We start from the raw sequence: 27,236 nt of genomic DNA on the forward strand, positions 1-27,236 counted from the left end.
TTTGCGAGATCTCACAAAACAAACTCGGGATCTCGCAAAACTTTTGCGAGATCCCGAGTTGTAGTAGGTCTGTAGTAGGTCTCGACCTGTAGTAGGTCTGTAGTAGGTCTCGACCTCCCGTTAGCTTCGAGATGGTGGGTGTCAGATCTCCGAAAACGTCAGAGCACTTTTGCAAATATGTGATGTCTTGTAAACCAAGCAGATCTCGCAAAAGTCCGTCTTAATTTTTTTTCTCCCATGTACCCTGCGGGGCTCCGTATGATTGGGACCTGATGAATGTAAAAGCAAAGATTTTTTTTTTACCTAATTTTTGTTTCTAAGAAAAATCAGAGCCACATATGAGGATATTCGTTTAAAATTTCGATAGAACAGTAGCAGTATAATGTCCTCGTAAGTGGGTATCAGGCCCTTGTAGAGCAAAATTGAGTATTTTGGTCTAAATAACCCAAAATGTGATTACCTCATATGTAGACGCCAGGTCCTAGGTTAACTCTTCTTTTGATAGTCATTTGTATAGTTGTATAGTTTTCCTTCCTCTTAATCATTAGCTTAATTAATGTAAGCTGTTCCTTGGATTCCCTTCACTGGACACGAATAGCCTGTTTCCTTTCGAGCATTTATAGTTTGAATTTTTGACCTAACTAAACTTTAGCTTTAGTTAGGTCAAAAGCTTCTTTTTGCCCACCCGTCCCATGTGGAACATGTATTCATCTTTATGTGTGGTTTTATAACTTTTAAGTGCTTTGCAAATATTTGATATTATTACATCCAATGAAGGTTATATGACTTGACCTCACATGCTGATAAACTTGTTAAAACAACATCCGGGTAGCGTTGGAAAATGTTAACAAGCTCCTCCAGTCTCTAGGCTACAGGATTTTGAGTTCTGCCAATATTTTGCACTTACCTTTAAGATCTAACTAGTCCTAATGACAGCTTTAATTAAAAAAACAAAAACAATCCAGCTGTTTTGTTGAGGACAGTCTCACCAAAACACTGAAGAAGAAGAATCATATGCTGTTACTGTAACAAAAAGGTAAGTCTGAGAACATTCTGATGCGTTACAGGAACACACCTTTAATAAAACACTTTGAGAGACAACATGCAAATACAGCAGTACATGTAGTAGTGTTCTCGTCAACAGGCAGCTGAATCTGAAAGTCATTTACATTACAGTACATACATTTTACAAACAGGATTGGCTGAAATGTATATTATATTACAAAGTAGTATTTTTCAGTGAACCTGCCAGTAGCACATAGTAAAAGAAAAAAAAACATTCGTTTAGTGATGCTACATGGGAACTAGGGTTGGGCGATATGTAAAAATTTTCCAACCGGCAATCGTCAGTCCAACAATCGCCGATGGGCCATATATTCGTGCGTGCGCAGACGTCTTGATGGGCGGGGCCATGTAATCATGCACGTTTACACCACAGAAGAAGTTCAAACATGGATGAACTAATTTCCAAAAAAACAAAGCAAAAAACCGCTGTCAGCGTTAACACGGCTTAAACGCGGTCATCACGATTAAAATTTTTAACGCTCTCGACCCATCTGGAGCGCAGAATGAACAAAATTAGGACAAACTGCCGAAATGCGTTGACAGAGATATTTCAGGGATTTTGACTCAGGCTGTGCTCCAGATGGGTTAATTGTTAATCGCGTTAGTCATGATGAAGGAGTGTTAACGCTGACAGCACTAAAAAATTAAAAGTTGCCAATTTGGGATTTCTTTGGCCTTAAACCAGATGAAAGAGGTAAACCTAAGGATATAACCAAAGCGGTGTGCCACTTGTGCAGACGTATAGTTCGAGCAAAGTACTCAAACACGACAAACTTGCATGAGCATGCACGTGTCCACCATCCGGCTGAGTATGCTAGGCTATCAACAGCTTCTGCAGCCACATCAACAAGCACTTGGGCGCACTCTGAGGTGGGGGCATTTGCTCGCAGATGAAAGAGGGTGCTGTTAAAACAGCGCTATTATTTTTTTCTGTTGACTGCTTTTATTAGCTCCATCATTATTAGCAAACTTGCTCATGGGCAAACAAATAAATAAATCGCCCTTGTAAAACTAGTCGATATATTCGTCCAATTGCCCAACCCTAATAAGGACTACCATAATAATCCACCATAACAGTTTTTAAATTATGTTTTCTGTTCAGATTAGTTTCATTCAGACTCACTGCTTAAACATCAAAACACATTATAAAAAAGTCTTTGTACGAGCACAAGTATTGGTGTGGACTGACATACAACAGAGCCCAACAAAGAGTTAATACGTAGCGCAGGCTTAAATTAAGTGTTTTTAGTAACAGTACAGTTGTTTTCTACTTGAGTTCTTTAAATAACAAAACCTGAGGTTAGCTTAGGGAAACTAAAGAAGCCTCAGCATTAGTATTTCATTAAACATCCAGCAGATGAAGCAAATATCATTTTGTTTAAAATATTCTGAACTACGCACTGAAGAAAGCTTAAAAAACGTAAACGTTACAGGACAATAAAAAAAATGCTGTGGTTCTTGCAGACTTGCCTCCACACGGCAAATAATCTCTTACAACAAACCAAGCAGCCTTGACGTTTTCATTCTGCGTGGACTCTCATGTGTGAGTTAAGATGCGTCTTACGATTAAATCTCTTGCCGCATTTGTTGCAGTGAAAGGGTTTCTCTCCCGTGTGGAGCCTCATGTGCTCCTTAAGATGCGTCTTTTGGTTGAACCTCTGGCCGCACTCGTCGCATCCAAACGGTTTCTCTCCCGTGTGGACTCTCAAGTGAGTCTTAAGATCTGTGTTTCGGTAAAACCTTTTACCGCAGTCCTTGCAACCGAAAGGTTTCTCTCCAGTGTGGACTCTCATGTGGGTCTTAAGGTGCGTCTTTCGTTTAAACGTTTTATCACAGTCACTACATTGAAAGGGTTTCTCTCCTGTGTGCACTCGCATGTGTGCCTTAAGATGCGTCTGCTGGTTAAACCTTTGCCCACAGTCTTCGCAGGCTAGCGGTTTCTCTCCGGTGTGGACTCGCATGTGAGTTGTCAGATTTCCCTGCTGGCTGAACCTTTTACCGCACTCCTCGCAAACAAACGGCTTCTCTCCGGTGTGAATTCTCATGTGCGTCTTAAGGTGTATCTTTTGGTTGAATCTCTGTCCACAGCTACTACAGCTAAAGGGTTTCTCACCTGTGTGGACCCTCATGTGTGTCCTGAGATCTGACGTTCGGTTAAATCCTTTACCGCAATAGTCGCAGCTGAATGCCTTCCCCCCGTTGTGCATTTTCTTGTGCCTCTTAAATTCTGATTTTCGGTAAAATACTTCACTACACAACTCGCAGATAAACTGTTTCACACCTGTTGGGGCCACCACCTGGGAATCTACGTTTTGCTTTACCTCGCAGCTGTTATCAACCAAACAGCTGGAAGGATTTTCTCCTGAATGGCATGTCAGCTGTTTCTGAAGACACTGCTTGTAGATAAACTGCTGACCCCACAAAGTGCAGCTTAAGAATTTTTTTGCTGCATTACAGTCCCCATCCATATTTAAGTCCGACTCCAGTGCCCTGCCCTCCTTCCAGCCGCCATCGCTGTCTTCGTTTTCAGGTCCAGACTCATCAGTAGTCTCAGAATAGTCTGAAGCCTTTTCATCAGCATCAGGTTTAAACTCACTTTGAAGATCCGGGTCACTGCTCGGTTCTTGTCCATCGCTCTCAGGCTCTGTATCTCTGTTGTCCTCAGCTTGGCTTTGATGAAAGGGTAAGAACTGAGGTTTTTCTTCATCATCTTCAGTTTTCACAGGAACTGCAGTGATTATGACCTTAATGATATCCGCCTCCTCCAGACCACTACTCTGCTGTTCCTCGTGGCTGGTCAAGATTTCCTCCTGTTCCTCCTTTATGTGGAGGGTCTCCGGGTTCATGCTGGTCCAGACTGGGGTTTCACTCATGAGGAACTTCTTTAATCACCGACAGCTATTAAACATCTGCAGGAAAAACAGGAACAAGTTAGGGATGTAACTGTGTCGACAGTTAAATCCAGCTGAAGAGCAGATTCTCAGCAGTAATTCAACAGGCTGAACAAAAATGTAGCATTAACCATAAAAAAGTAAAGCCAATTTTATGCAGAACACTTTTATTCCTTTTGTTTTTCTTATTTTTTAATGAATGGCCGATAGGCAAACTAAGGCTAGATTTTCTACATTACGTCTTAAGAAACGCCCCTGAATGCAATATGATGCTTATGCTTCTTTCCCTGCACATCAATTTTGAAGGCTTTTTCACTTTTCCTAACACTGATGATCAGGATAAACGGCAGCAGATTAGAATCAAGCATAACATTTGTACATTTTCTAAATCATCAAATTAATACACGCAGTTTCCTGTAACAAAGCAAGTCACAGTTTTCACTTTAGTCAGTGATTTTAGTAAAGCACGGCTTAACAAATTGCACACATAAAACATGCTGTAAAGAAAAGAATCAGTGAAAATGTGGTGATTCCAGCTGATTTAAATCAAACCTGCTCGCTCCTAGCAGTTTTAGTTTTTTTTCTATCAGCTGCAGACTCATTTGAGAGTACAGATTAAATATAAAAGCTGACTTCAAGCATAGGCTCAGTTTACGTACAAATTTAATATGAGATCAGCAAGTACAGTTTACATGGCCTGTTTTAGGATCATGCCAGTAAAACAATGAAATTGTAAAACTGTTTGCTACCAAGAGGAAAAAAACAGGCAAGAAATAAAATTGCATTTATTTCTTTAGAACCTTCTACTGTTCACGCACAGAGGTCCAAGGGATCTTCCAGGAATGATGACGCTATTTCATGGTGAATTGATTGGTCAGTAGGCAGAGATTTCATACGTGCTGATCTCTAATCTGTAGGGTTAGGGGTATGAAATACAAAATCCTGCTTTGTGGTACCTGCTGCAGACCTCTGGGGAATCAGTGGGAGGGTCTAAAGATTTTCAGTAGCTTCTAAAGTCTTTGTGTTTCCCTGACGAGCATCAGTAATAAAAATAGATCCTCAACAGCAAACAATTTTATTGTTCTATGAGCATCATCTGATCTTAACCTACACTTTACTTGCTTGTACATAACCCTATGTTTGAATTCTGTTTTTATATATTATTCTTTACTCTCAAACACTAAACAGCACCAAATCTGCAGCCAGCAGAATAAAACAAATTGTTGGGAGCAGGTTATGTTCAGAGTTTCAGTTTAAAATAATGTGGAAGTGCCATGTTTTTATACCTTTATAAAAAGATGAATATTTTACACTGCTGGAAACACAGAGTACAAACTAGGAATAAACTAGGCTAAATCACCAGATTAATGACTTCTGCAATATCCTTGGATATGTAATAAGTTCTGAGGTGCCATTTTTCTTCATTTGTTTGTATTTTCATATGTTTATTAATAATCGTTAAAGTACGATAATATTGGATAATACTGGATTTGCTGCAGTCTAAAAAAAACCAAACAAAATCATGATGGGGGGGGGGGGGGGGGGGGATCGGCCTCAACAGGATGTCAATGTTTCTGTACTTCCGGTTCAGACAAAGAGCTGGAAACCGTCCGACTCGCCAGCTGCTCTCTTCCCCCCTGCGGCTGCGGCCTGCAATTCAGGCTCAGCTCATCTAATTCGGGCCTATATAATCCACAAAAGCGCCCAAATACTGCGTTTCATCGCGGCTTTTGTCACAGACTGAATAAAAAGAGATTTTTTACTGTAAAAATAACTTGGCTGTGTGCGCGCTGTAAACCGTCCGGGTATCCGCTTCAATCCTCGCTATTGGGTTCCGCCTTTTTCATTCGCGTTAATACTTCATTATTAACTAATAAATAGCCGAACTATGTTTTTTTGTCATTTGTGTGCCGTTTGGGATTGACAAGAGATGAGATGCTCCGTTTTTGTGTAACTCTTTTCTTCATCCACCCCCTACGATGAGCTAGCAGCTAGCCGTTTCCTCCCGGAGAGTCACTGCACGTTAAATCTGATTTTTCTTACCAGCGATCTCGTTTTTAATCGATCCCCTGGTGCTGATAGACTTCGAGGGGTTTAATTTCTGGGTTTAATTCAAAAGACCGTCTCAGTGTTGCGGTATTGAAGATCCACTTCGTTTATTGTCTCCTTTTTGCTGCTCTTCTTTGGTGAACAGTGCACGGGGAGCTGACTTCAGGTGCGTTAGCACCACCTTCTGGATTGGAGTATGAACTGAAACCTTTGGCGCCGGTTAAAAGGCGTGGGATGGTATGTCACTCAGTATGACAAAAAATATCTTGAAGTAAAACTTCATTTAAAATAACGATAACCTCAAATATAAATGAGTGTAAATTTAAAACATATTAAACAATTAACAACAAAGAAAACATTCTTTCATTTTTTTAGCTGATGGCTTTGTGCCAATTTAGTGCATTTACACATTATGTGTTGACACACAGCTATTCTCAATGCATATCAGCAAGGTGGAATAGCACGTTTAGAGGCCCTATGTCACATCAGATCTTAAGTTAAAGAATAGATATCTTTCTCACAAGAGACATGTGTAATTTAGTTTAAAAGACTTGTTTCAAAAAGTTGGAAACAATCATTCAGTGCCTGTTGGGGCACAAATTTCTGGCTTTCATGCAGCCAAAATCAGCATAATTCTAATTTTATATTCCAAAAGATTTATAGAAACCGTGCTCATTATGCAGAATCATGATATTATGCATTAATTAATATTTCATTTTGAATGTTTATAGAGCTAATATATTTTGGTACTTAGAATTTTGGAGATTTTAGGATAGAAGTAACTAAAGCTTTAAGATAAATGTTACAGCGTACAAAATTTAGTGGAGAAAACAGAACAACATGGAAAAGGTGGTGCAAGACTCCTGATGAAGGTTTCTTCCTGTTAAAAGGAGTTTTTCCTTCCCACTGTCACCAGGTGTTTGCTCACAGGGGGTCATTTCATTGTTGTACTTTCTAGTTTTATTGTAGTGTCTTTACCTTAAAATAAAGCACCTCGAGGTGACTGTTGTTGTCATCATTTGGTGCTATAGAAATAAAATTGGACTGCATGTTATTAAGTCATAGGCTATTCTGTGCAATCAGACATGATACTGACTTTATACAAGGGTGCGTGGCAGCTGAAGACTGATTAATGTCTGAAAAGCTCTCAAATACTGTCTGGGTCACAGTGGAACAGTGGTTAGCAGTGTTGCCTCACAGCAAACAGCTCCTGGGTTTGAATCTGCCTGCTGTCTGGGGAGTTTGCATGTTCTCCTTGTGCTTGCATGACTTCTTCCCACAGTCCAGAGACATGCTTGCTGGGTAAACTGGCCGTGAGTGTGAATAGTCTCTCTGTGTGAGGCTTGTGATAGACTGGTGACCAGTCCAGGATAAGCTCCAGAATTCCTCATGACCCAGGATTAGAAAATGCAGTTAAGAAAACAGACCAATAAATAAATTCTCCATTTTATAATTAGTAACAGTAAATAATAATTTCTAGAACCTTCCTCTTGATCTTTGGTAGAAAAAAATTAATCAAAGCTGTAAAATAAAGTGTGACCAAACTCTCAGGTTATGACAGAAAGACTCAAACTCACTGAGATATGGATTTAATTTTTTTTTAAAAATCACAATCAATCATTGCACCGTATATAAACCAGAAGTCTCCTTCCCCTCTACAGTTTGCAGAAATGCTGGAAATATTGCATTGCTTTTTCTGCACTGATTTAATAACACAGAAGGCTAATTTTTAAATACACACGTTCCCTGATGTGACCGTTTTTGGTTTGGTTACCTTCCTTCCACTTCAAAACTTGTAGTATTGTTAATAAAATACAATAAAATCCCCTTTAAGCTTGAAGACAGTACATCCATGTAGTCGAGGGCAGACCCCCCCACGGTCACTTCAGAGATGGAAGCTGATGAGTCAGAGCTGAAGGAGTCTGGCAATAAAGTTCAGTTCTTACAGTAATTAACCCAAACTGCTGTTTCACATTGAAGGCACTGAAAGTCCAGTAGAGGCCACAAAGTGTAGTTAAGTGTTAAAAAAAGAAATTAAAATATGTTTAAAATGAGAATAAATTACGTCCCTTAAACTAAATACTTAATTTGTTTGTGAGCTTTAAAGTCACAGTCAGTGAATTATTTCCCTTTTCATTCCACAGTAAACTCACAGAAAAAAGAAAACTCATAAAAATGGCCCGTGGTCACTGCCAGCAGTGCTCTGGCCGCGGGGATGGGATATTTTAAGCACGTTGCCAACTCGAGAGTGGTCTCGCTGTGTCAAACAATAATGACTTGAGCTTTGCCAGAGACCGATCGTATGATACGATCTAAAGTTCTCAGAGTAAACAACTGTTTGGTGGTTTGCTGGTTTAAAAATAAATACATAACAAGACAGAAGGGACAATTTCCAGTTCAGCTTGTAGCAGCAGCAGAAAGGTTCACAGGAAAGCCAAATATTACCATAAATCACCACAGATTGTCTGCAGAGATAATGAAATCATTTTAAAACAATCAAACTTTTACAATAGCAAATCAGTTCCCTCTTTAACTAGACAAGAATCTGTGCCCATCTATTCAAAGAGAGGAAATAACACTTTAAAAAAAATAGCATATCTGGAGTGTTTCAACTCCAACTAAAGCTGATAAATTCTGCAGATTCCCAGATTTACAGTCATGATTTTGAACTCTACCAGAGTAGCACAGTTCAAAGTAAATCTTACACTGGTGCAGCCCCTCAGTTTATTCTCTGTTTGAAATGAACCACGTTAGCTTCCTTCGAGCCACCTTTCTTCTTATTGGTTGCCCCTCATAAACAGATGGTTTAACCAGCAGGTAAGTGAAACACTGGAAGAGCCCGTGTATGACAGAAGATGAGGAGGAGCAGGAGGAGAAGAGCTCCCCTTTGAGGTTGTTGAAAGCATCTTAACAGTCTGACAGTATCTTAGAGATTGTGACTCACAGCTTACACCGTTTGGATTTACCGTCACAGGATTGTGTGGTCCAGACCAGCAGGCCCCTTAATCCAAAAATCGTTTCTTTCTTTTAAATTAACATAAGATCCATTTTCCTACCAGTCACCAGAATAATGCTTCCCAGCACAGAAAGATTCCTTTAAAAAGAGGCAAAACAAATAGACCCATAACTGTGACCTCTCTGCTGAACAATAACAGCAGCTGTCTTTTAGAAATCAAATTTATCATCATTTCCTTCATGAAAATAAATCATTTGCTGGTTTTGAGTTTATTTCAGAAAGTTGTGAAGTGTCATTTTGAGACGGGCACAGTCCCACGTTTCTGCACATCCCGTCTCCCTGTGACTATGCTGGTGAGCCGCGTGCAGATGGAGTGATGAAATTTCTCATCATCCTCGTTTAGTTGCGCATGTAGAGCCGTACGAGGCCGGCCTTGTGCAGCTGCTGCCACAGATTCATCTCCATACGCAGGTCGTGGTTGGCGAAGAAGCCAACAGGGTGATAGTTTTTGTCGTAATAGTGGTCTGAGTATTTCTTGTAGTCTGGGGTCATGAAGCCGTACGCACTTACCTATAATCAAAAGACAGACAGATTAGGAATCTGGTGACACGTAAACTGCAAAATGCCAGTTTTAGTTCAATTTGACCCACTTGGCTCATTTTCATTTCCTCAGGCTGGAAAACAGGTTTAACATGTGCAATTAACCGGATACGGAATCTGGACACGATGTATAAGGCTCGCTGCCACCACAGTAAAGATCAAAAGCATAACTCTGTGGAGGCTTTTTGACACACAGCAATTTAACAGAAATGCAGCACATGCTTCTGCAGCTCAGCTGCTCAAAGTCAAAACATTCTCACGCTATCGGGCAAGTACGGCCTTGTCTCCTGATAAGTAAACAACAGACTGCTGGAAATGTACCTGATCGCAGGTGTGCAGCGCCGCCAGCAGCATCGTGGCACCGGTTGATGGACGGTAGATGTCTTTGAATCTGGTTTTCAGAGTGCTGGATCTGAGGAATCTGAAACAAAAAGATCACAAAACATGAATAACCTGCGCTGTGAGCCTTTCAGGAACTGAAGCTTGAAGTTTCTCACACACACACACATACACACACATTCACACGGTGACCTCTGTGGCCCAGTGTGGCTGCGTGGGGATCTTCCCTCAGCAGCTCTCTCTGGTTTCAGTCGCTGCTTCTCCTTTAATCCCACTTACAGCTTTTGAAACACGAGCTCTGCTTTCACGAGTGAGAATTTGCTCACCTGTTTCTGAGGTAACGGATGAAATCAGGATGGTACATCTTCAACTTCTCTGCTGACACGTCCTCACCAAAGTACTTCACTGGACTGAAGGAAATACGGCATTACTATAAAAACACCACAACTGCTGGAGAGCACGAGTATTAACATTCAAAGAACTGATCACTGATGAGCAGTGACGCTTCTGACATATTTGATCTTGTGACATTATAAACAAATACAGACTAGTCAGGTTTAATCTGCTGGATTGTCTGCAGGAAATATCATCTGCTTCATCTCAGCAATCATATTTCCAAAAAGTAAGACTCCGTTTTTGCACCTCTGCACAAACATAGCTGGCTGTGCAAGTCTTGAGTTGCAGACATACAGGCAAAAAACAAGTTTGTACAATTTAAATGAGCTTGAAAGTCAATATTTGTTATGACCACACTTATTCTTCAACACAGTCTGAGCTCTGCGATTCAGCTTTCTTTCTTTCAGTAGTCTTTAGAAATACTTCTCCAGGCTTCTTGACGGACATTCAAAGCTCTTCTTTGGATGTTTTCTGCCTTTTGCTCTGCTCTCTGGTGAGATGACTGTTCCTCTGAACAAGGTCAGGTACAACAATTGGACTGAAAATGAGTGAAAAAGCAGCTTGTGTCCTAAGAAAATCTTTGATAAAACCTCATAAAGTGTGGAGAACTCCTGCTAGTGGTAGTGGACCAACCCTGAGGACGCTTCCACTCCTTGGGCCTTGATGCTGATAATAATCAAATTAAAAACGGGTAACGCAGAAGAAAACAGGACTGAAGCTGCAGTCTGTAAAGTGTCGCTTACTTTTTGCCCTTCTCACGCCCCCTGTCCACCAGGGTGTGCGTCGCCGCCGCTTTCATCAGCAGGTAATCTCGGTCGTGATCCGGCAGGAAAATGTACCGCGTTTCCTGTTTGAGAGGAGGGAGCAGCCGAGCATGACAAGACCGTTTTAACGTCGTCACTTAATAAAGACAGATGTTTATTTCCGTCCTCACCTTAGACACGGGGGGTCGTCTGTACCCGACACCTGCGTAGCTCAACATGGAATTCATCAGCGTGTTTGTGGAGAACGTGTAGTGGGTGGTCCGAGACCCTACGTCCTCCTCAAAGCCCTTAATGATTGCCCCATTGGTCCTGAAGACCACAACAATCCAGAGACACATAATAAATAGAATCAGCATTATTTTTCTTATATTTTCATTATTAATGAAAGGAAGCAGGAAGGAAGGCGTCAGGACCGACCTGAAGACATAGTGATGGCTGTCGATCTCCTTCCCTTTCTGGGAGTTCTTCAGTATCCCTCCATTCCCCACCACTGCACAGCGACTGCACGCCGACTTATTGCCAGGAGCCTTCCAGTTGTCCAACATCTGCCAGTTAGCAGGTGAGTTGAGGACAGAGAGTGTTTCCACCAGTGCTGTTGGCACAAAAGAACTGATTAAATCTAAGATTTGTTTAATATAGGCGTCATGGTGGCACGGTGGTTAGCACTGTTGCCGCACAGCAAGAAGGTCCTGAGTTCAATTCCAACATCAGGCCGGGGTCTTTCTGTGTGGAGTTTGCATGTTCTCCCCGTGTTTGCGTGGGTTCCCTCCGGGTACTCCGGCTTCCTCCCACAGTTTGTGGGGATAGGTTAATTGATTAATCCAAATTGCTACTAGGTGTGAATGTGAGTGCGAATGGTTGTCTGTCCCGGTGTGTTGGCCCTGTGACAGACTGGCGACCTGTCCAGGGTGTACCCTGCCTCTCGCCCTATGACAGCTGGGATAGGCTCCAGCGCCCCCCGCGACCCTGAAAAGGATAAGCGGACGCGGATGGATGGATGGATGGATTGTCCTGAAAGAACAGGAAAAAAAATCCCAGAGGCTCCATGTGGGCACACAGACAGGAAGCTGCTTTTATCTCTATGATAAACGTCTGTGCTGTGATGAGACCAGCATGTCCTCAATGAAATTATCCAGAAGTACTTGTAGTCCTACATCTGGCTCTTATAAGACAGAGTTGGAGGAGGATATTTTCCTGCCAGAGAGTTATTGTGGATTATTCAGCCTGAACAATTGTTTAATGTATTGATGTACATTTACTGTAAATTTATGGTGTATTACTGTATTTACATTTTCAGTTTTGTGGGTTTTTTGTCTGTTTTATATAATAAATAACTCTAAGACACTCCTTTTTCAAAATAAAATGTAAATACTTTTATTTTCAGGACCATGTCAATGTATGTTTAAATAAAACAAACAAACAAACAAACAAACAAAAAAGCCAGGACACATACGCACCTCATCTTGAACTGGGGCAAATCCAGCTTTATATTAAAAAATAATAATACAATTAGTTGAATTTTGACCGATTTTCCTTGTTTTCCCATTATGAGCTGTTAGAACGGTGGATGTTACAAAGCTACAAATGATGATGTCAGTCTAAGTATGAGGCAAAAGCTCAGGTTTGATCTAAGCAGTCGGATCCTGACAGTTTTATTAAAATTCTTTGATGTCACAGTGTGGATGTGTTTATATGGAACTGGGTGGGTGGTGTGTGGGTGCACCAAGGCCCAGCATAAGATAAACAAGATTATTTTGAATCATGGACTCATGCAAAGCTGCTTTAATAAAGCCTAAGAATAAAAATCTGAACACGGAGGTGAGGATAAAAAAAAAAAAGACTGATTTGGTTGGGTAGAGAAAAATTGCAGAGTTGTGATGGCTGCATTCCATCATGAACGTTAAACTAAAACTAAAATAAAATAAGTTTCACAAGAAACTGGAGAGTTCAAAAGGAGCAATCAATGAAATGAAAGGAAAATTTTTTAGATAAAATCAAAATCTCACTGTCGTAATCGATCCCTCCCCAGCCATGTGCTCCAGGATAATGGCTCAGACGCCGGTGCTGTTCGGGTGTCACGTGTTTGGCCCACTGCAAAACTGGAATACTTTCCAGAAATCGCTCTCCAAATTCAGTTTTCCCCACCCGACTTCGGATGCTGTCTGGACAGCCCTGTGTGGAGCAGACACCAACATAACTGTTATCAGACCTCATGCAGACGCTCCTACCTCCAGACCTAAATGCAGTTACTGCACGTCCCTCACAATCATTACGAAGCCAACATCATTACTTTCACTCGGCAGGAAGTTCACCCTCAATATTGACCTCCTAATAAGAGTCTCACTGGGCGCAATTGCCTGGTAATTACAGAGCGGAGAGAGAACAGGGCTAACGACAGGACAGATGCTGGAGGTTTCATCCAGCATGAGGCATGAAGTAACACACAGAGGCAGACATTGCTGATGAAAAACAAAACAAAAACCTTACAAGTATATACACATGTAGACAAGGAAGTAGATGTTAGTGGAGGAGAAATATTCTGTTTGAGTGAAATACAAGAGTGGAAATAACAGATAAGAAAATACATGCAGATGTTATCAGAGAAGGGTGCTCAAAGAAAATCTACCCACTGAAAGTGAGCGGATGATAGTCCGGGAAACTAAGAGCTTTAAAAGTGCCTCATACTGCACGCTGCAGCCAATCATGCACAGTCACATCGCTCTTTATTTATATACTTTAAATACTTCAACACACATGCTCGTGCGCACAAGCTTTTCACTCTTTGTTCAGTAACTTGCTGATCTAACCGATCTGCGCTTTTAGTGGATGATAAAGGTGTATCGCCTGAGCAACAGACGCCTGCTTTCTTATCTATTCAGGCATCTTAATAAACTTGACTCACTACATATATCAGCTTGGCTGCTGGGTAACCCTCAAGCAACAGACGCTATTTTAGAGACCAAAATGACAGCGTAGGGTCGTCTATACAGCTACAGATATCTATATCACAATAACAGTAGCCTCAAAGGAAAAATGAAGCAACCCGAGTCGGATCGAAAGCATTAATTTCAACCGATAAAAACCAAAGAAAAAAATAAAACATTCAACACCAAAATGCTCTGTTAATAAGAAAACATGACTGAATAAGTTTCGCAATTTAAGAAAGGCAGTGATGATCTAAGTTCTCTGGAACATGGCAGTAAACTGTACCAGAAACAACAGCTACATGCTAATAATAATAATAATAATAAGTCTGTGAAGGTTCTCAGTCATCCAGGTCATCGTAGTCAAAGGATAATAATAATAATAATAATAATAATAATAATAATAATAATAATGGATTGGATTTATATAGCGCTTTTCTAGGCACCCAAAGCGCTTTACAATGCCACTATTCATTCACTCTCACATTCACACACTGGTGGAGGCAGCTACAGTTGTAGCCACTGCTGCCCTGGGGCAGACTGACAGAAGCGAGGCTGCCATCGGCCCCATCAGTAGGCGGTAGGTGAAGTGTCTTGCCCAGGACAGAGAGAGCAGAGAGAGCTGGGGGATCGAACCGGCAACCTTCCAGTTACAGATGAGCTTCCCAACCCCCTGAACCACAGTCACATCCTAGTGCATCAGTAGCACTACCACCAGTAGCATGGTAGTGCTACCACCAGAGCTCTTTATGTCAGGCACATCTCCTGTGCTGTAACATTTTTAAGTTAAAGCCAATAATATCCAACCTTTACCTCTAAAATGAATGCAGTGGCATAAAAATAAAGAAATGCATCAACTAGTTTATCTTGATCGCGTCTTCTCTCCTTGGCTGTCTCTGCAGTCCGTTTATGTTAGTCATGTTATTTATGGCCTGAAACTTGCTGTTCAGTATTTAGATTCTCAACAATAACAGCAGCTTTGTTTTGTATTCTTGCTTCTGGTATAAGTGGCTCCTTTGTTTCATTTTTCCTCTGGGGTAGTACACCATGGTTTTAATCTTTCTTGTTCCGTCTTTGTTAAATTTATCATTAACTACAATGTCTGCACAGATCATCATTTATGGTATATGGCCTGTATTTGTATAGCGCTTTACTTAGTCCCCAAGGACCCCAAAGCGCTTTACACATTCAGTCATCCACACACTGGTGATGGCAGCTACATTGTAGCCACAGCTGCCCTGGGACGCACTGACAGAGGCAATTTATGATATGGCCTCATCATTAAAGTCTTACAAAAATATGCAATGTCATCCATAACAGTCAGAGTTGATAATTAATCTGTTTTACACTCCTCCATCCTCATGACACCATGAGTTTGTGCTCATAGTGAGGAAATGTGGAAGTCAGGCTCCATAAAAACAAACAAACAAAGAAAAAACAAAACAAACAAAAACACATGAAACATATTTCTACTAAACATTTACTGGAAAAAACAGATCCACCCAGTAACCATGGCAGCCGCCCTATGACATCTCAGCCCCGAATAAAAGCAGATGTGTGACAGTGCTGCAGGGATGATAAACCAAGTCATGTGATGGGCACCGCTGGTTTACTGGGTTCAAATTACAACTTTTATTACCCGCTGGCTTTTTTCTCACCACTTCAGTCAGTCACCATAACGATGATGTTTACCTTTATTATTTGTGTGGTTTTGTGAATATGAAGGTCTGATATATTGTCTGTTGCCAAGGAGCTTAATTGCTGTTTATTTAAAACATGAATGAGCCACAGTATCAGAATACTTTATTAATCCCAAAGGAAATCATGGTTCGTGTTGTTTTTGGATCGATCCCCAGCTCGAACTGTCTACGTGACAAAATATCCTTGAGCCAGATCGTGAGTCTTGAGCTTCACCTTGCACATCCACAGATAAAAGTGCTGTAGAAGTGGGTGAAAGTGCTTCGAGTGTTAAGCTGAGTAGGAAGTACCAGCACGTTTACCATTCACTGGAAACAACATGACACTCATTTGGTAGAGTACGCGCTTCTATTTGTGGCCAAATTGCATACTGTCCATGTCAACTGAACATGAGAAAATATTTTTGTGTATCAGTGCATGCGGTTTCACTTCCTGTCATTCTGAGGTCTTTGATTGTGCTGTTCTGCATGTTGTCCTGTTCTTTTGAGTGTTTTTGCAGGGCTACATGCAGGACCCACGCAAACATTACATCCTGTACAACAGCACAGTAAGGAGAGAAGAAGCACAACAAGAAGCAAATGTAGAGGAAGTTGTACAAATCGAGACATCCACACAGTCGTCTCGATTTGTCACATTACAGTCAGAGGACAAACTGCACAGACATATATGTCACATGTCACAGGGAAAACAGCCTGTAAAATATAGACAGATTAGATTTCAGATTCCTGGATTAAAAACAGCAAACATTTCTTTGACAGCTGCTGAAATCAGATAAACGTTTTGCTCTCAGGGGGTTTCATTTTCAGCAGCAGATGAAATCAAAGCCAGCAGACTAAGCACAGTTAAGGAGAACTCACCGTCTGCGGAGGGACGTCTTCGCTCATGTACGAGTCTCCTATGAAGGGAGGGTCCGTAGGTTTGGCTGGCCGAGCAGGCTTCACTGTAGGCTGTTTGGTATCGATCCTGGTTTTATTATTGGCATCATCAGATCTGGACTTGGATGTCTCCTTATCCAGGTCTTGCTTTTGCACTTTGTGATGCTTTAGGAACAAATTCCCTACATCCCTGTCTGGATGCGAGCTGGGCACTGGGGGCAGGAAGGTCAAGTGGGCATTGTTGCTCGGCCCGTTGAGAGGCTCCTCGGATGAGATGCTGCGGGAGACAGAAGAGTTACCGACACATATGTAACACATACCAAGCAAGAGTCAAAGGACAGCTCCACATTATTTTCAACTTCCAACTAATGTGCCTATTGTGGCTTAAGAGAGCGCAGCCCAGAGTAAAATATGAAAATCAAAAATTCAAATACATGAGCTATGAAATTAAAGGGTTTGAGGGTCATCTTATGATACGAGCTGCTTCTATGTGTGCATTTTAAACAGTTTTCTTTGAAAATGTCATGAGCATAGATAAAGGGAAATAGTTCGTGCATGAGCATGTTTTTTTCCATTTAATGCACAAAACGGGAAGTCGCATGTTCGAGTGCTTGGAAGGATTTTTTTTTCATATTTAAGATAATCCTGGAAGTGAAATCAAAGCAAAAACGCCCACATCAACAAAAACAACTAAAATAATCCACACAATAAAAAGTTGACGCCTACATGAGGACAAAGTCCCAGCTTTTGTTGTTCATGTCTTTTCAGAGCATTTGCGCTTTCCTCACTCGGTTGGTGAAGGTTTCCCACACTCAAATGTTTCTTTTACGTGTCATGTTTCAAAAGAGAACTAATCCAAAGTGTGTGCTGTTGTAAAGCAGAGGAAGGCAGAAAGAGATCACACTTAGGCAGGTGGAAAGAGCCAACAGAGATTTCAATAATAAAAAATGATATTTTTACTCTGTTGTACTCTTGATCAATATTATTTTTGGCAAGTAACTGGTAACATAAGGAGAAACAACAAACCAAAGTCATGAGATGTAAAAGTCTCATTGATCACCGTAAAATCCTGTGTGCTACAGTGTGACATTGCGATAACTGTGGTATAATTATTTCATGAGCCTGGTGGTTGCTCTGTGTTTTACACGTTTCTGTTAAAGAAAACATCCTCTCATATATCAATACTTTGTTTTCTCCGAGCATCAAGCATTAGCTGATTATTTGAACTATCGGGAAGCCTCTGGACGTCTTTATAAAGTGTTTCAGAGTCAAAGCTCAGATCCTGACATACTCAGTTGGTGAATCTCGTACAGGGCGATCCGGTTACTCCATTTTAGTCCAATTTTCCCAGCTGAGCTTGCAAGCTGCTTGGCAACCACCTCCTCCACCCCTGCGCCTCACTAACTGCCACATTACAGTCACAGGACAAACTGCAAACTCCTCCAACAGAATAAAGTTAATAAAAGACTGGGAGAGTTCCACCCGGATAGGTTGGCTTAACTCATCGTTCTAATCAATTGTGTTTACACAGCGTGCACAGACACCACAGCTGCTGGGGTATTGTTTGGACTCAGTACATATTTAATTTGATCTTTTATGCTTTCCTGTTCTGTGCCGGTGTCACCGAGCCACACTGCCAAATATAAACGACTGCATTTGGAAGGAGCAGTCATCTTTTGACTTCAAAATAGACAAAAAAAAAAAAAAAAAGACTGTAAAGCAGTCGTCACTCATCACAGGGAGTCTCAAAGGTGGGAATTGGGGCCTTTTACGTCTCTGTGCACAGGGCCCCTTTGTGCATCTTATGGGGATTTCAGTTTTCTGCTCTTTGACCATTTCACGTTTCTACATGAGGCTTTAACACCAATGGCTGTAAAATATCTTTTGCTTCAGCGTCTAAATTCATGATCTTAACCTCCAGTTCCAGACTAAAGCTGCAGGCGAGTGAAGAGGACATTCACATTATGATTCTTACAAAAGGCATTCAGATTTTTTTTTTTTTAAATCAGAGCCCTCTGAGCTCAAAAAGCCCACACTCACTCCTGAGTGTCTCAAACAGCCCCCTTAGAAAGTAGCCATCTTTTCTCCACCCCCTCGATTTAATGCATTTAATGTGGACCCGTCGGCTTTTTAAACCTGGACCGCTGCCCGTCGCTACAAAGCTTACATTTCACATACGTGTGTGAGAGAGACCACCTCCAGTGAAATAACTCCAGGGGATTTTTTTCATTAGTGTGGCCGGAGTGCTGTGTGGCTCCTTTGTTGAAACCACAATGATACAAGTGGAAGGGAGGGGGATAAGTGCCGGTTACAGAAAACCCCTCGTACCACTTATGATCTCAGAGTTTAACCCTTCACACCAGTTTCACTGCCTCGTCTGATACAGCTCTGCATGTGGACTGTTGTCTGAACCTGACAGTGTTCAGGGAGGGAAAGCCGCCTTTTCTTCAGTTTTTCCCCTTTTACAAGGAGGTCACTGTACCAAATTCTTAGGCAGTGTCAATTTCAGGATGGAAAATGCAAGAGCAGCTGAGGCTTAAAAATATTGTTTAGCTGGAAAATACGATCCAGACGACTGATTCAAGAGGTATGTAGCACCATATTTTCAGTGCACAATATGGATAAATACCTGATTTTCACATAAAGGTGAATTAACTGGTCATGTTTAGTTTATTTTCAGGTGTTAAAGTCCCCTTTTGTCCAATCGTGTGCATGTCCGGGGGAGCTGAGAGTGGATAAGGCAATCCTGTTTAATAACTCACTCGCGTCATCACCAGAGTTTCCTGTTTCTAACAAAAGGATTAAATAGCTGAAATGAAACTGAAGCTTTATGCTTCTTCAAAAAGATAAAAAATCCATAAATTTAGTTCAGATTGGAAAGCATCAGTTTTATTTCCACACATCCAGTTTTGACCGGGAAAAGAACGTCGTCATGCACACAAAATATTTTTAAAGATAAAGAACTTTAAAACATCATTAGCAGCAACAACATCTGTAACTCTAAAGACTTGCATTTAAAGAAAAAAGATCATACGATATTTGAATGGGGCAGATGTTGTGGGAATTAGGGCTGGGTATCGTCACTGATTTCTAGAATCGATTCAATTCCGATTCACAAGGTCCCGAATCGATTCGATCCACGATTCGATTTAATTCGATTCGATTCAATTTAAATCTGGGAAATTTTGACAGTCAGAAATATTATAATTCAGATCAGTACATTTACATATTTTTGTATCTATAAAAAGGAAGCTGACACTCGCAAGACTTTATCAAAGGTGTGAGCATCACAGCAGATGCCTTTGTGTCAAAGTAGCTGAAGATAAAACACAGAAAAACATGAAGGTGATTTTCCTGGCCTGGGATTTTATAAAAATATTCTGCAGTACATCAAAAACGAAAGAAAACCATTAATTAATGAACATTACCTCTGACGTTACAGCGGTTTTATTAGAGACACGGCTAAGCATTTTGCATTTTGAATAATTTTAAAAAGTTTTAATTTGTTCAGTATTGAACAGCAGAAATGAGGTTTTCTTTTCGGAAGAATGTAAAAGGGAAAAAAACAGCGGCCGACAGCGCTGTAAGCAACAGTAGACTTGTGTAACAAGCAAGCGAATAATGAAGAAAGCGAAACTGTTCGAGAGAGAGAGAGAAAGAGAGAGGGAGAGGGAGAGAGGGAGAGAGAGAGAGCTGCGCATCGCAATGGAAGCAAAACAGTAAAAGAGTGAATTCATGACGATGTTTATGTGAAGCGTTTGGATCTTCTTTTGCTGCTGGTTCGGTCAATATTGTTTGGAGAGAGATCAAACTAACAGCTTTAGAATCAGCGCATAAAGGGCGTGAACACAAAGCGCGGACCCGGATCAGTGAGCTGTCGGCTTTCACTTTCAGCCCCGACTGTGAGAAAGGCGACATCTAACTGATTCTGATCCGCGGGTCACGCCCTGTGTTTAAGTCTATGTGAAGAATCCCTGTACCTGCTCTCATTTACTGTTTGGTGGTTCTTGAAATTTTGTGAGATGTCACCAGAGATTCTGGCATTTCGGACAAAATAAATTTATATTAAAAAATCGATTCAGGATTTTAATGAATCGATTTTACGTTATCCAAGCCAGAATCGATTTTAATCGATGAATCGATTATAAAAACCCACCCCTAGTGGGAATCACTGTTGTAATGCTCCTCGTGCCGGTAGTAACACCAGTGTATCAAAACACTGGGACATGGGAGTAAACCTGGGATATGTCTGTGCTTGCTGCTTAATGTTTAACTTCTTAATACCCTTCTTGGACCTTGAATGAGAAGCTTTTTCTCTAACAATACAGACATGTCTCAGTCTCTAGATTTCTATTTTTATTCTTCTTAATGCAAATATTAAAAAGACAAGTTTTTCAGGGCTTCCACATACCCAGGATATCCAGTGACAAACATCCTGGCATCCACTGACCCTTGTTTAAGAGTGACGAAGAATTTGTAAAACTAATAAACAGCAATAAAAATTTGTTTTTAGTTATCTATTACTTTGAGATTATATGAGTATTATAAATGTCTTCTTGCACTTTTTTATGGCCTTTTTGCTGTGAGTGTTTCTCCTGTTGTTAACAGTAGTTTTGTGACAACAGTTTGATAAGGGCCACGCCCAGAAGAAGCTCAAAGACCCTGATGAAGTCCAAAGGTTGGTTCCTTTCTGCTACTCGTACTCAGCAGCATTAAATGTGTTACATATTTAACTGCCCTGCAAGCATTTCTGATGCGTCCTCATAACAGTTGGTGTACTTAAGATTTTATCACTGGTCATCATGGTCATCATGTGCATCACTTTATGGCCGTGTTCTCTGAATGGTTTACAGATGCAGGGGAAAGTGTGGCTCTTAAAATGTGCTGCACCTTTACCCTGGAATAAAGTACGAGGGGATCTGAAACTGAGCCCAACTCTTTGTTAATGTTTTTTGCTTTTAAATGTCTTGGATATTTTTTGAGAATTCAGGGCCGGTGATGTAAACGAAAGCCTTGGTTAAGTCCAGTCAGAACATCGTGACGTGTAATGCGGCGAGGCTTCTCGGCTTTCTGCGTTGCTTTTAATTCTTCAGCATCATCATGACTGAACGAACGCACATATTGTCATGATTTTATCTCACGTCCTTTCTTGCGCCCGCATGGTTCGAGACATGAGAATCAGGTTTAACGAATTAAGGATTCAGTCCAATATCAGGCTGCTTTCATAGCTTTTATTTGGGAGAATAAACCTGCTTGAATATGCGAGCATTGCCTTCGGTTTCTGTACTTTAACTGCTCACATGTGTCAAATTTCCATCACGTACATCCCAAACGTGTCATCGGTCCCCCATTTCCCTTCTGAGAGCATCGAACGTGTTTGGATGTCATGCTTTAAATCTCCATACTGACCAAAATAACTCCGTTTTTAACCATAACTGAGCAGACCAATATTTATACTCATTCATATCTTGGAGTTTATATAAACTCATTGGTGTCTTTCTTCATCAGAGGTATTGTTGCCTTGCCGATTGTAGCATTTTCTTTTAGAGAAAGTGTCAGGTGCACATGTTATAAATATTGTGTTGCCTTCCTGAAATCCACACCTGGCAGTTAGTTCCTTGTTCAAGTCATCAGGTGACACTCAGTAACTTTTCCCTCTCAGGCCTGAGCTGCAACTTTTAGTTTTGTCCCCTCTTTATTCTGATCTTCAGCAGGTGAAACACGATAAGCTGGATCTAACTGTACTCCTGTGTGCCCCCAAAAGTGTAAAGATGATGCACAAAAATGTCTACAAGTCAAAGAAGATTCATATCCATCTTATCATATCTGAGATTCAAAGTAAAAGTCTGAACTCACCCGCTCGCCCTCTGTATGAAGTCGTAGAGAGGCACCAGAGGCCTCTCCAGGGTCAAAGCCAGAATGTAGACAATAAGGACGCACGAGACCGTGAGCATGGCAAAAAGCAGCCTCCTGTGCAGCCCCATCCCAATCATGGTGCTTGTGACTCTGGCCAGCAGGCTGCGTCTCCTCGCCCTGCCCTCCACTCAGCTCCCAGGAACATGAGGAGCAAGAGGATGTGAACGCTGTGCCACTCTACAGGGCAGCTACGAGTGTCGACAGCGGGGGATTTACCCACGACAGGATCTGGGCTCTCCTCTGAGCTTCTCTCAACACAGCTACAGCGAGAGGCAGACAGAAAGAGAGCGTTGGAACGAGGGTAAAGACTCAGGAGGGGAAACTTTATCTTTCAGCGTCAGAGTGCCAAATAATCCCTTTTTAATGAAGTCTTTGCCTTCATGCCCCTGAACACAAAGCTCAGGGTCACAATCTTCATCTCCTTTTACATCCTGCTCTTGCTTATCTACTTTCTGCTCTTACAGTCTTCTTACAGACGAGAGAGGAAACAGAGGAAACACTACAGCTTCACACATTAAAAATATGCTGAGCAAAGTTTAAAAGGAAAAATAAAGAGGCTGGGAGTGGAAGGGATGACGATAGCTTCAGCTGAAAAATACAGGAAGCCAGAAATGTTATCTTACAGGAAACTGACGTCTTTAGTCAACTCAACATGTTTCTCCAACTCTTAGAAGAAGTTGCATTAGCACCGAGCGGTGAGCTGCACCCCTCTGTAATAAACTCAGTCTGCGCACTAAACGTCTCTCAAGTCCAGAAACTGATAAATACGTCCACTGGTGTGTGTGTGTGTGTGTGTGTGTGTGTGTGTGTGTGTGTGTGTGTGTGTGTGTGTGTGTGTGTGTGAGAGAGAGAGACAGAGGTTCCTAGGCATGTGGGAGTGCTGGCTGAGTCTCTAAATGGGGAATGGAAAGAATGTGATAAACTCCAGCATCTCTGATAGCAGTTATAACAGAGCGAATGAGCACTTCCACACCCCAGAAACTGGAGGTTTTACACAGTAAAACATCGCAAAAGTCATCCAGTAATTCATAACATGTCTGACAGAGACTTAGAGCAAAATATCAAAGAGGAAACAAAAAGCATCAGCCTGTGACAAATCATGACTCAATCTGCCTTCCTTTAATGAGAGGACTCTGAGAAACAGAAACCTCTTCAAAAAACCTCTGAATGCTTTTGAGAAATGAAGAACATGAAGCTTCACTCACCAGCAGCTGAGCTCCTGTTTCCTTTGCTCTAAGTATTTCCTTTCTGCTGCTCACAGTGGAGACATATTCCTCTAACTTAGCTCTCTATTGCTCATCTACTGTGAAGCGGTTGTGCTGCCTGCCTTGCACTGTATGGGCGGGACCATTGTGAAATGAGCAACAGCTGCTGGCAATTGGTCAACCCCCTGAACTCCAGAGCACGAGAGGAGGGGAGGGAACCCACTGCAGGCAGCAATAAAGTTAGTGAGACATGAGCAGGCAGCTCAGAAACACTCAGAGGAAAACAGATCAGCTTGTCTACACTGACAAAAGCCCTGATGCACGAGCTCTCATGCAGCGTGTCTTAACATTTGATTCCTGTGGTTGGCATGGTGCAGAATGTGGTGTCCAACATGTGTCACGAGTTTTGTGTGTGTGTTACATGTACCTGCACAGAAGTGAGAAAAGCCCCATTTGAGTCACATCTATTTCTCTGCTTGGATCTCTTGCAGTGAAGAAAATCTCACGAGGCTCCTCATCCACGTTTATTTAGTACGGAGCCCCCCAGGGGACATGGGAGAAAAAAAAATTAGGGAGGGAAAAAAAAAATTAAGACGGACTTTTGCGAGATCTCGCAAAAGTCCGTCTTAATTTTTTTTTTCCCTCCCTAATTTTTTTTTCTCCCATGTCCCCTGGGGGGCTCCGTAATTTAGGATATTTGAAGTGCAACCATAATGAATCAGACTGCCTGACACAGCCTGTGTGACTTTGTTGCTCGTTTGTGGTTCAACTTACTCCAGTTCCTCTGACCTCTCCATCTTCATGTTGAGTTTATCTTCGTGGAGTTACTTCCTGTCACTTCCTTTCTCATGTCATCTGTCTTGTTTCCTGGTCTGCTCTTGTCTGTTTTTTTTTTACCTTGCTTTGTCTGTTTTTTCCTTTTTCTCCAGTATCTTCTTGTTTTCCTAGTTTTGTACCTTTCGTGAATCAGTTTTTTTAAATAAAGCTCGCTTTTTGTTTTGCACTCTACAACCCAAATCGACTCTCACAAGCACTCGGGCATGGATGTGAGTTAGTATATATCAGTTGTATTTTGGATTACCTTTTTTCTTTTTTACTCAGAAGCATTATTTTAAAGCTCTAGTTACTAGAATACTAATATCTGATGGTTTATTATTATAGATAAAGCTATCAAGGATTATATAATGTCATGGGCTGGGTCTGTCACCCAGCATTTTGAGTTCATGATATATTGTGTATTTCTTTTGTTAGTATGGGGAAATGTTAGGTTCTTGTTTTGTATTATTAGTTAGAACTTGAGGCTTCATGTTTTGTCATTTATCGTTTGGGTTAAGCTCATCTAGCTCCTGTAAAACCCCCGAGTGGCTCAGCCTTATAGTTTTGTTATTGATCCCTGCATTTCCCCTTTTCCGTGGGCTTTGGTCTCACCTGCCATTTGTTTCATGTCTCATGTGTGAAGCCCATGTTGTTTGGTCTGCCTCATCATGTTTTCTGTGTTATGTTGTAAGAGTCCAGTATGTTCTTTGTTCATTGTATTTAGGTTCCCTTCCCCTGCCTTGTTATTAGGTTCATGTGTGTCAGTGGTGTTCCCGTGTGTTAATGTTCCCATTGTTGTTTATTGTGTCATGTTTCTGTCTTGTCATGTTTTTCTGTTTATTTTGAAAGTCCAGTTTTCATGTCATTGTTTGAGTTTACATTTCCTGTGCATCGTTATGTTCATCCTTGTCAGCTGTTTCCTCGTGTGTCTCGACTTCCCCTGATCACCTCATGTGTGTATTTAAGTCCTCTGTTTTCTATGTTTCGTTGTCAGGTCGTCTGTTTGCGTCTCCATAGTGTTTTGTCATAGTTTACTCGGTGTTCCTAGTTTGTCGTAGTATTTTCACTGAGTTTCTTAGTCCTTTAGTTTTCCGAGTGTTCACAGTTTTCTTAGTTTTCATAGCTTCATGCTTTTTCATGTGCCAACATCCAAATAAAGGATCGTCTTCTGTTCAGCCAGCAACTCCGCCTTTCAGTGTCTGCTTCTGGGTCCTGTAAACTAAACTTATCGGCGCACTCCGCCGGGACATATAAGTCATTAAAACCATCTAGAGAAGCCACATTTAAGTGATATGCATGTATATGGTTCTGCATGAGTACTCTTACTTTTGCTAAAAGCTAAAACGTTTGCCCTACTTAAATATGGAAAATCCCACCCACTCCCTCCTCCTCCTCAATCAAAATATGAGATGGGTGGAAATAAGCAAGAAGCTCCACCTTTAAGCTGACAATATGAAACTAAATACAATAAGTGAAAAAACAACTCTGCACTTTACTACACGTCATTTCAGTCAGGCCTCTGGCAGCACAGCCGCTGTGGTCTGCTGACCATCATCACCTGACACACACTTATTCTCTGAGAGGATTAATTGTTATTAGTTATTGCATAACTGTACTAATGAAATAGTGGAATATTTCTCTTCACATGTTAACAGAATCTCAGCCAGCATAAGTCCGCAGGACGTCGGCTGTAATGGGACTGCAAAGGGCCTGGACTGGATTGGCTTAAACCAGGGGAAGAACAAAACTTTATCAAATGCACATCTGAAAACGCCAAGACCTTCTTTAGCGTTGCCTCAGAGTGTGGGAGGGTGAGAGCTGGGCGTATCAGTTCAGTCACTTGCACATACGTCCTTGTTTGATTCGATATCACAGCTGCAGACACTTCTGGGCAGATAATGGGCATTCCTGACCGATGACCGATAGCCTCAGTCTATTTGACTGAGGCAGGGGCTAAAATTGCTACAGCGGTTTTAAAGCAGAAACATAAGTGTAAGCGATGTGGCACTGAAAGAAAACTGTAACAATAAGGTTTTAAAGTGTTCACACTTGAGTTACATAATGCTTTGTGTTTCAGAGTACTTCCAGAGTAATTTTGTTTGTTCCCGTTTAGTTTCTGCTTAAAAATGTTTCCTTACACTTGATTTTTTTCTCCTTTCTACTTAAAATGACAGCTCTGGTGTTAGATTATTATTAGTATCAGGGTCAGAATATAAGAAGTATAGAGCAAGCATTACAATCCAAACACTTTCAGTAAACTCCTCAGTTTAAACTACAACAACTATTTTTATTTTTGTCAAAATGTAATCTTAGTTACATTTTATGTAACTAAAATTAAGCCAAGCTAAGTGAGAAACAACAGTCAACATGCTTCTCACAGTTTGAGTTGAGCTGGTTGGAGAAGTGCATGCATTGTTCCAGCTGAAACGACTGAAAAATTTCCCAGTTGGTTTTTAACGAGAGGGAATGGGAGGGGTGGTAACAGCTGGAATACTGGTCTACAGATATTTCAAGCATTAAATTCTGTAATTAAACGTTTAGAAAGCGTCAATAAATCATTTCAGGCTCCAAACCGACAGCAATTTAACCTCATTATGTGGACTCCATCGTGTCTGAGACTGAAGGCTTCTTCGTCTCCTGCTCATGAGTTATGGAGAGCGAGGGACGACGGGAGGGCGGAGGACAGAAACAAGTAAACATTTGTCTTTTTTCCTACAGCGAGAAGAAACGAGGAACACGGCG

At 41.3% G+C, this 27,236-nt stretch overlaps 2 protein-coding genes across 2 annotated transcripts; both read right to left on the reverse strand.

The window, feature by feature from the left end:
* Positions 1 to 1,057: 1,057 nt before the first annotated feature.
* LOC309712728 (uncharacterized protein) lies at positions 1,058 to 6,189 on the reverse strand. Its single transcript, XM_082543762.1, has 2 exons — positions 6,000 to 6,189; positions 1,058 to 3,974 (listed from the first exon to the last, which is right to left on the reverse strand). Exon 2 carries the CDS (start codon positions 3,936 to 3,938, stop codon positions 2,586 to 2,588), a length of 1,353 nt encoding a protein of 450 aa, XP_082399888.1. The 5' UTR covers positions 3,939 to 3,974; positions 6,000 to 6,189; the 3' UTR covers positions 1,058 to 2,585.
* A 1,389-nt stretch (positions 6,190 to 7,578) lies between these two features.
* On the reverse strand, positions 7,579 to 23,854 carry st6galnac (ST6 (alpha-N-acetyl-neuraminyl-2,3-beta-galactosyl-1,3)-N-acetylgalactosaminide alpha-2,6-sialyltransferase). Its single transcript, XM_082544429.1, has 10 exons — positions 23,679 to 23,854; positions 22,414 to 22,733; positions 16,540 to 16,834; positions 13,067 to 13,232; positions 11,478 to 11,652; positions 11,231 to 11,369; positions 11,040 to 11,143; positions 10,227 to 10,310; positions 9,883 to 9,982; positions 7,579 to 9,531 (listed from the first exon to the last, which is right to left on the reverse strand). The coding sequence occupies exons 2-10, from the start codon at positions 22,548 to 22,550 to the stop codon at positions 9,361 to 9,363; spliced, it is 1,371 nt and encodes a 456-aa protein (XP_082400555.1). The 5' UTR covers positions 22,551 to 22,733; positions 23,679 to 23,854; the 3' UTR covers positions 7,579 to 9,360.
* Between the last annotated feature and the right edge of the window lie 3,382 nt (positions 23,855 to 27,236).

The sequence above is a fragment of the Aulonocara stuartgranti genome (genome assembly GCF_965226115.1).
Source record: "Aulonocara stuartgranti genome assembly, chromosome: 8".
NCBI classification, from domain to species: domain Eukaryota; kingdom Metazoa; phylum Chordata; class Actinopteri; order Cichliformes; family Cichlidae; genus Aulonocara; species Aulonocara stuartgranti.

Coding starts and splice junctions, on each gene's coding strand:
- LOC309712728 (XM_082543762.1), bottom strand. CDS start 3,938: ATGAGTGAAACCCCAGTCTGGACCAGCATGAACCCGGAGACCCTCCAC.
- st6galnac (XM_082544429.1), bottom strand. CDS start 22,550: ATGATTGGGATGGGGCTGCACAGGAGGCTGCTTTTTGCCATGCTCACG. Junction 16,835..22,413: donor TTCATACAGAGGGCGAGCGG/GTGAGTTCAGAC, acceptor TGTCTCCCGCAG/CATCTCATCCGAGGAGCCTC. Junction 11,144..11,230: donor GACGACCCCCCGTGTCTAAG/GTGAGGACGGAA, acceptor CCTCTCAAACAG/GAAACGCGGTACATTTTCCT.